Raw genomic sequence first — 10,000 nt, forward strand, 5'->3', positions numbered from 1 at the left:
GATATATCATCTGTACAATCTGAAAAATGGTCCTAGAGTGATGCTTGTTCATTTGTTTTTATCCGTTGTTCATGATAAGAAAGTGATAAGTCATGTGGCTGTTTTTCAACAGACACGTGAAAATGTACTGTACATCCATGACGTGTACATTTTTGCAAAAGGATTTTTTTTTATTTATTCTGTGATAATACAAATTGCTTGCATTTATACAGTATATGGTTTTGTGGTTAAGTTTACACATTTAGAAAACAGAGTTTACATAAAGGTATCTTTGATGACAAAGGTTGGTTTTTAAATATACATAAAAAGTATTAATTGAATTTCAAAAAGGTAGCACATCCAAAAATTTCAATCAGTGGAGGACAAAGTACTCACATTTCCACTTTTTTATTGGCACACACCAAAAAGAACGCTTAGAAGTTAGGGCCTTCAGAGCAAGGCTCTTAGCCGAAACGCGTAAGCGTTCTTTTTGGTGTGTGCCAATAAAAAAGTGGAAATGTGAAATTTTTGGATGTGCTACCTTTTTCGAATTCAATTCCTACTTTTTATGATATTTGACTTTAGGTTTAGCACTCCACTGAGAAAACCATCTTATATACCGGTAGTTGGTTTTTAAATTTTGCTTCTGTGTTCTATTATTGCTGTAACTTAAGTGAGTACATTTTGTACACTCTCAGTTTAATGAATGTTTCAGCATGTTATGTTTGTTATATCATTATGATATATTATTGTACATTTAAACTAAGCTGGTACAACTGTCTTAAAGGAGTAACGGCAGAAGAGGGAGACCAGGGTGAAACCCCCCCGACCAGACCCTACCCTCCAGGAATACACCCAGGAGGTCAGACACTGTGTGTGTGTGTGTGTGTGTGTGTGTGTGTGTGTGTGTGTGTGTGTTGTGTGTGTGTGTGTGTGTGTGTGTGTGTGTGTGTGTGTGTGTGTGTGTGTGTGTGTGTGTGTGTGTGTGTGTGTGTGTGTCCGTCCTCCCTAGTTCTCCCTACTGTATCTCTCCCCCCTCTGCATTTCTCACTTCCTTTCCCTCTCCTTCCCTCCCTTACTCTCTTTCTCCTCCTCCTCTTTCCAGCTCTCTCGCTCCCCACTCCCTCTCCACTCATCTATCTCTCTTTACCCCCCTGTCTGTGTGTGTTCATTATTAATTCAGTCTGTTCTAAGTGGGTCTTAAATGCTTAGCATTAGCCTCTGGCTGATAAATGGTCCTGTGCTGTTTCTGTCTAGAGCAGTCGGCATGGCTGTTTGGCTGCAGCCACCTGTAGTAGGTGTGATGTGTGAATGTGTGTGCGTGCGTGCGTGCGTGCGTGCGTGCGTGCGTATGAGCGTATGTGTTGGATGACTAAGTGCTGAACTTGTGTCTGGTGATCGTATGAACTCTTGACGGGTGAGAGGTGACGTATGTATGTATGTATGTATACTGTACCTACTAGGTTGGTAAGTAGTATGCACAGTTGCATAAGAAGATGGGAATAGGTTTAGACCTTGGGAGGTCATTAGAGATACTAAGCACTAAGCACTGTAAGTAGATTGATAGTAGTTAGATTAGGTAAGTGAATTGATTAGTAATTTAGGTAGGTAAATAGTTAAATTGGAAGGTAAATAGGTAGATACAGTAGTACGTTAGGTTGTTAGGTAAATAGTTAAATTGGAAGGTAAAGTAGATACAGTAGTATGTTAGGTTGTTAGGTAAATAGTTAAATTGGAAGGTAAATAAGTAAATACAGTAGTACGTAGGTTGTTAGTAAGGAGTTAGGTAAGTAGGTGGTTAGGTAGTTAGTGGTGAGTATATTTACTCTGCGGTGTAACGTTCTGTTACTTTATTCCCTCTGTAATGAGCGGTCTCATCTCATAGATAATGAATAGAAGGCTGGTCACTGTAACCGCAGATGACCGTCTCCTTCTCTATAGGTATCTGTCACTCTCTCTCTCTCTCTCTCTCTGACTACATTCTCTTACTCTCTTTCTTTCTCTTGCTCTGTTTCTTTCTCTTGCTCTCTGGCTAAATTATCTCACAGCTCTCTCTCTCTTTCTTTACCTCTTTTTGTCTGGTTATATTCTCTTTTCGCCCCATCTCTCGCTCTCATTCCGTTTCTTTCCACCTTTCCCTCGCTCTATTTTCTCTTTCTTCTCTTCTTACCTCGTCAGTCTTTTGGTTTCTCCTCCTCTGTCATCATTATCACTCTTTTGGCATCCTTGTCTGTTTGTCTCCTTTACCCGCTTCAACTGAAATGTGTGTGTTTATCAACTAGCAATGTTCCATGTTGGCTGGATGTGGGAGCAGGAGCTGGTGTAGATGTATGTAATATTTGGTTCTGTAAACCTCCCCATTCTTGGAAGCTATAATTTACATACCGGTACATCTTCTCCCAGGTGGAAAAGAAACTGTCAGATTTCTGTTATGTAAGACAGTACTGTAGCTACGTAGGAAGTGGCTTTTTAAATCCTACAGCCTGCTGTGAGCACAGAAAGCAGCAAGCAAAACAGCTGAATACAACATTTCACAAAAAAGGAGTCTGCGAATTGGACATAACTATTCAAGCTAAGGATGAAATAATGAACAGGCGCCATATTGTCTTTGTACATTGTGCATTTTAATCTACCACCTTGTACATCACTGTTGTTTTGGGTTGAGATTGGCACATTTCCTGGAGCAATCTGCCCAGATCATGCATGTCACACATAGACACATGTCTTCTTCTTCTTTTTTTGTTTTTTACTCTCAAAAAGCGCCTGCAATGTAGTGCATTTGAAACTACTTAGCAGTGCACATCATGGGGTGATCACTGCTTGCCTCCTGTGAATTGTTTTATTTTTATTTTTGTTTATTTTATTTTTATTTCGTTGCTGAGTGAGGTCAGCAGACAATGTGACATGAGTGAGATGAAAAAACGTGAGTGAAATGTGCCAATGTCAACCAGAAACATCGGTCATGTGTAATGTACAGTAACTAGCCCCATACCCAGGGGTGTGCAAACCCAAAAAGCAGACTTGAGACCCTAACCGCGACTACAACTTTGCACTATTTGAGCCAGCTCATTCTTGCATTCTCTCTGGTGGTGTACCGTATGTATAGCTCACATTAGAATTCAATGCTTCAGTGTTACGTGGCTCTCAGTTTACACACACACATTTGCACTTAAAGGACCACATTGGAAATACGTTTTTTTTTTTTTATCCTTTTGGCAGATAAGTACAAATGTATGTTTATGTATATGCATTTTTGTCAAACAAAGCATCAAATGTCCCCACCCCCACCAGTCAGTTTTACACGGCAGTACTTCAGATGGCTTGCTCTTAACCCTGTCTCCCGCCTGCCTGCCACTCCCATCCCAAAGCCGTCCCGGTGCTCCCAGTAGCAGGAGGGATGATGGCTCCCGTCCCGGCCATGCCCATCCGCTCCCATCACCACCACCGTGAACTGTATGAACAGCAGCAAAGAGAAAAAAAGCAAGAACCAGAACCAGAACCAGAACCACCGCGGTACCACTTCTATAACCAGCCGCCACCTGAGAGTCCATACTACCAAGAACCCAGCCCACCTAAACACACCTATAGCCAGTCCCCTCCCAGGTCCTCTTCGGCCCTTGCATCATCCTATGCCACCGATGGTGTCGGGATGTCCCCGCTCTCGGGGGTTTCCATGGCCCCTGTGCCAGGGATGCCCTCTGTTCCGGTGATGCCAGGCTTACCTCCAGGTATGCCTCTATGCCCGATACGGCACAGGAGGATTGAACGGCGTTGGATTAGTCAGCATGTGTGGCCCTCCTCTGTGTGCAGGGCGTGGTGTGGAGTTTAAGGTGGAAATGGTGATGAAATGGCAGAAGTTGTAACAAAATGTTTTACCAGTTATGTCATCTCTCAAATGAAAAGGAACAAAACAGAGAGGGCGCTGTTTTTTCCCTTTTCTTTGACGATGGCTTTCCAGATTGCCAGTCATGTAAAGTGACTAAGTACATTTATTAAGTACTATACCCTATTTTATACCTAGGCTATTTGAAAATAGCTGATCTACAAGCTCACAACGAGTCACATCGCTTGAAGATCTGCTATTTTCAAACATTTAATTTAAGTACATTTTGATGCCAACACTCATAATTTTACTCGAGTACATTTTGAATTCCAGACTTTTACCTGTAACAGAGTATTTCTACATTGCAGTATTGATACTTTTACTTAAGTAAAACATTACTTTTTCCACCACTGCATGTGTGGCCCCTCAGTGTGCAGGGCGTGATGGAGTTGAAGGTGGAAATGGTGACGAAATGGCAGAAGTGTTGACAATGAAAGTTTCATGAGTTTGATCTGTTGGATGCGGTTTATTTGATCAGCATGGGAGTCTGAAACCTACTGTACATTGTTTGCAGTGGGGTGTCGCGTTGTGTGTGTGTGTGTGTGTGTGTGTGTTTATTTCTATTTGCACAGCAAAATTCCACGTTAATTTATCTCAGTATAAAAATGGACGTGTAAAAAAAAAACATCACAAGGATGCAACTGGGACGTATCATCAGTGATGTAGCCTGGGGTCGACGGGTGTTTCGGGTCTCGCAACATCATACACCCTCGCCCAGGTGACCCAGCCGGGGTTGATCAAGTCCCGACTTACGTCCCAGTAGCTATCCACGATCAGTCCAATTAGGGAAAGACAGGGTCACTCAATGTGCTGCACCGGAACTACTCTGCTGGGATTGGGGGTACTATTCTGGCGCGTGGAAGAACTAGGCTCTATGGATTGACTTCTGGCCGGGCTCCTCCTACGTCTCACCAGGTCCTCTCCTGCTCTCACCAGGTTCAGAACCTGTGCGTTGCACCAGACCCCAATCCAAACATTCCATTCAGCTGCTGCAGTTGAATGGCCCTCCTAAAGGCCTCATCGTGGATTTGTTGGGCTTCTTCCTCACGGAAGACACAGGCTGGGGCGCTAACCCAACCTGCTCCCGGGTGCCGTCTAAATTCCGGCCGTCAATCGAGTCTCCGGTGGTCACCAAACTATTCCTGGTTGTCACATAGTCTATTCCTATGAGCCAAAAACATCACAAGGATGCAACTGGGACGTATCATCAGTGATGTAGCCTGGGGTCGACGGGTGTTTCGGGTCTCGCAACATCATACACCCTCGCCCAGGTGACCCAGCCGGGGTTGATCAAGTCCCGACTTACGTCCCAGTAGCTATCCACGATCAGTCCTATTAGGGAAAGACAGGGTCACTCAATGTGCTGCACCGGAACTACTCTGCCGGGATTGGGGGTACTATTCTGGCGCGTGGAAGAACTAGGCTCTATGGATTGACTCCTGGCCGGGCTCCTCCTACGTCTCACCAGGTCCTCTCCTGCTCTCACCAGGTTCAGAACCTGTGCGTTGCACCAGACCCCAATCCAAACATTCCATTCAGCTGCTGCAGTTGAATGGCCCTCCTAAAGGCCTCATCGTGGATTTGTTGGGCTTCTTCCTCACGGAAGACACAGGCTGGGGCGCTAACCCAACCTGCTCCCGGGTGCCGTCTAAATTCCGGCCGTCAATCGAGTCTCCGGTGGTCACCAAACTATTCCTGGTTGTCACATAGTCTATTCCTATGAGCCAAAAACATCACAAGGATGCAACTGGGACGTATCATCAGTGATGTAGCCTGGGGTCGACGGGTGTTTCGGGTCTCGCAACATCATACACCCTCGCCCAGGTGACCCAGCCGGGGTTGATCAAGTCCCGACTTACGTCCCAGTAGCTATCCACGATCAGTCCTATTAGGGAAAGACAGGGTCACTCAATGTGCTGCACCGGAACTACTCTGCCGGGATTGGGGGTACTATTCTGGCGCGTGGAAGAACTAGGCTCTATGGATTGACTCCTGGCCGGGCTCCTCCTACGTCTCACCAGGTCCTCTCCTGCTCTCACCAGGTTCAGAACCTGTGCGTTGCACCAGACCCCAATCCAAACATTCCATTCAGCTGCTGCAGTTGAATGGCCCTCCTAAAGGCCTCACCGTGGATTTGTTGGGCTTCTTCCTCACGGAAGACACAGGCTGGGGCGCTAACCCAACCTGCTCCCGGGTGCCGTCTAAATTCCGGCCGTCAACCGAGTCTCCGGTGGTCACCAAACTATTCCTGGTTGTCACATAGTCTATTCCTATGAGCCACTATAAATATAACTAATAGTGTAGTGTGACACATATACACACAATATAAATATATATTTAAACACATGGGATTTTACTGGCTGTCTTTCAGACTCAACGTTGTGTGCCTCCTCTGTTGTCTACACGTTGGAGTGTGCATACTGTATGCTGTCTGTTGTTTGACATGTGTGTGTGTGTGTGTGCGTGTGTGTGCCTGCGTGTGTGCGTGCGTGTAGGATCAGAGCAGACTGTACTGGCTCAGCAGCAACAAGCCATCATCAACCAGCAGGCTATCATCCTGGTATGTGTCCATGTATTTTCCTGCTTTAATTTCTTCTTCTGAAGCCACATATACTTCAGTCTACACTATATACCGGTACTTAGCCCTATACTTCACCATATGATGAATAGCGATTTAGAATCTCACAACATGTCGCTATGTGTTGCATTGTGAGCTTATAGATCGTCCATTTTCACATTTCACTATACTGTATGACAACAACAAAAAATCACCTACAGTATAATGATGTGCCCGAAATAGGCATGCCATGTTGAAAGCAGATATACTTAATGCATGACGAACATGCACAGAATAAAAAAATAACTTGTTTGTGTGTGTGTGTGTGTGTGTGTGTGTGTGTGTGTGTGTGTGTGTGTGTGTGTGTGCGTGTGCGTGTGCGTGTGCGTGTGTTCCTCCCAGGCCCAGCAGATGACCATGCAGGCCATGGCTCTCCAGCAGCAGATGTTGGCCAACTTCCCTCCGGCCGGCCCCGCCCCCCAGTCCCCCCACATCCAGTACCACCCATACTCCCCCCATCACTCCCGCACACCCAGCCCTGTGAGTCACTGCTCCACAGATATAAAAAGCTATACCGGTATGCCTCATTCGCCTCTGCAGTTCATTGGAGCGACATGCAACAATTGTAGTCCGGACTTCCTGGAAAAACTAATGGATCGCTGCCAGTCAAGTGACTACTGGCCAATCACAACGCGTCTTTTCCGTGACTTATCAACCCATCCATTTCCTGATGTTGCGCAGCTGTGCAGCTCAGCTATTCTTACAGGCTGCGCCCGCCCCCACCTGCCTCTGATTGGCCTATCAACTTCTGTATGTGTGACGCACGTGGAAGTGATGCACACGGATTCCCTTGGTCCTCCAATGCATATGCACCAGAGCCGAAGGAGGCGTCTACCTTTCTATGTCTATGCACTGTTCTACATGCTTTTCAACTCCAATGTATTCATTCAACTTGCAGGGATATCTGGCCCCTAGAACGAGTGTGACCACACATACATACACGCATGCATGCTGCGGAAGCACGCACGCACGCACTCACAATTACACATGTACACACACACACACACACACACACACACACACACACACACACACACACACACACACACACACACACACACGTGCATACACGCATGCACGCATGCACAAATACACACACAGTATGTGACCTGTTCTGCTGCAATGTAATCTCACATGTTGAATTGAAAGCACTGCACGAGAGAGAAGAGGAAAGCATCACAATGTAAACATGTGTGGCCTAAACTCTGAACAGCTTTTAACCATTCCTCTCCTCTCCTCATTGCTGTGTCTCTGTCTTTCTGCAGGTCAAAGACGGTACAGAGTCACCGTACAAGCCATCAGACAGCAGAATGAGTAAGTCACACAGTTTGTGTCAGTGTTGCATGACACTTCAAATAAACATACTGGTTGTGAAAACGTCCTTGCGTTCCAAAATTACCCCAGCGCCAAGTCCCTGCTGCATTCATTTTGGAGTGGTACTTCTGTGTTTTATTTCAAACTGAATTCTGGGAATTCACAGTTCCAACAGACAATGAAGCAAACAGAGTTGGCACCAAAATTCTATACTAACATGGATGTTGACTTTAACCACTTAAGTCCCATGTGATGGATGTTGACTTTAACCACTTAAGTCCCATGTGATTCAATAGTGTATGTTTGTAGGCTTGAATGTAACAGAGTGGTACGTATGTTCCAGGTCCAACACGAGGCCCCCCTCCTGAAGATGTGGTACGGTCCACTGTCAGCAACACAGAGCGAATGGAGCCAAGTCACGACATCAAAGACATCGTCAAACACCACCATCCTCCTTCCTCACCTGCTCCTCCTCAGTCACAGAGGTAGAGGCGCACGCATGCACTCATGTGCGCACGCACACACATGCGTACACACACACACTGTTGAGCTTACCTGTATCATGTATTTGTCAGAGGAATATAGGTATTACAAATAATAAAACACAACGCTTTGTGAAGACAATTGACTCACAGTCATGCAGTCCTCACAGTCTCAATAGATGTGTGTGCAGGGACGTGCAGAGAATGTTATAGAGGCAGGGGCTGACATTTATAAAAGGGCCTTTTGGTGGAAATATCGAAAGGAGGTTGGCTATTTTCGGTGCTTGATACCACACTGAATTAAGCATATTCAAGTGAATACTGAGAGTTTGGACAAGGCAATTTGTGTTCGTGAATGTGTGTGTGTGTGTGTGTGTGTGTGTGTGTGTGTGTGTGTGTGTGTGTGTGTGTGTGTGTGTGTGTGTGTGTGTGTGTGTGTGTGTGTGTGTGTGCGTGCGTGCGTGCGTGCGTGCGTGCGTGCGTGCGTGCGTGCGTGCGTGCGTGCGTGCGTGCGTGCGTGCGTGCGTGCGTGCGTGCGTGCGTGCGTGCGCGCGCGCGAGCGTGTGTGTGTGTAGGTTTGTGAAGAAGCCAGACCCCCATGATGAAGCCATGGAGATACTTAAAGACCAGATGGCCAACCCACCACAACCACAGGTACACACACACACACACACACACACACACACACACACACACACACACACACACACACACACACACACACACTCTGCATCTGTTTCTCTGACTGTCTCCGTTTGCCACTCTCAGAGGAAGCCCCCATCCTCTGCTCCCCTGGCCCGGTCCAGGGAAGAGGGAGGAACTCGGCGTAGCAAAATCACCAGATCCCGCCCCTTAGGTCCAGCCCAGCCTCACATCACCCCCGCCCCTGAACCAGGTGAGCATGTCACATCAACCTCTTCAATGATGTCTGTTCCAGATATTTCCCAAAAGGCTGGGTTATTAAACCACAGCACTTTTCAATGCAATGCAACGTTGGGAGCTTGTAGATGAGCTATTTTGGCTATTTCTGAATGTTTTTGAAAGTATAAAATAGTGAGGAGGTTAAACTATGGAATAGACCTAACTTTTATACATTTCGAAGCATTTGGGATATTTCCAAATGTTTAAAAAAGAGAAAGAAGCTGATAAAAGAATGTAATGATATGCCCTAAATTGGTATGCCATGTTGAAAGCAGATACACTGCGTGTGTTTTCAGTGTCTAGAGAGTTGCCAATAGAGGAAGAGACCATTCAGACGCAGCTTCACAGCAGGACCAGTGATGACCACTATACCTACACCAATGTGCCCTGGAAGCTTTACCTCAGGAAAGAGGTGCAACTGACACACATACGCACCTGTACACATGACATTTTTACACAGGCATACCGGTACACACACATACACACACACACAGGTCCACTCACATGCACGCACGCACGCACACGCACACACAATTAATCAAGAAGCACTTATTGTTTATCTATGTGATGAGCTCATACAGTACAGCAGAGCTTTACACTTACATACACACATAAAGGGGATTCTTTTCAGGCCTATCTCCTATGTGATACTCAGAATTTCAGTATAATTTATCTATGATGTCATGATGTGTTTCCAGGTGTTTTACCCTAAAGAAACCTTCAACAATCCCCTCATACTAGACCTGCTGTTCAAACAGGTCAGTAACAGCTTATTAAGTGGATCACAAATGTCGAAGTTGAAAA

The 10,000-nt window shown here is 45.8% G+C and overlaps 1 protein-coding gene across 1 annotated transcript in view; it reads left to right on the forward strand.

The window, feature by feature from the left end:
- Positions 1 to 10,000, forward strand: part of myo15aa (myosin XVAa) — a 63,076-nt gene that overhangs the window by 36,280 nt on the left and 16,796 nt on the right. The window contains 8 exon segments of the mRNA XM_080723212.1: positions 769 to 841; positions 6,358 to 6,422; positions 6,822 to 6,959; positions 8,118 to 8,278; positions 8,851 to 8,929; positions 9,044 to 9,170; positions 9,493 to 9,608; positions 9,895 to 9,954. Coding sequence (XP_080579338.1) covers positions 769 to 841; positions 6,358 to 6,422; positions 6,822 to 6,959; positions 8,118 to 8,278; positions 8,851 to 8,929; positions 9,044 to 9,170; positions 9,493 to 9,608; positions 9,895 to 9,954 — 819 coding nt within the window.

The sequence above is a fragment of the Nannobrachium achirus genome, assembly GCF_963921795.1.
Source record: "Nannobrachium achirus genome assembly, chromosome: 4".
Taxonomy (NCBI): domain Eukaryota; kingdom Metazoa; phylum Chordata; class Actinopteri; order Myctophiformes; family Myctophidae; genus Nannobrachium; species Nannobrachium achirus.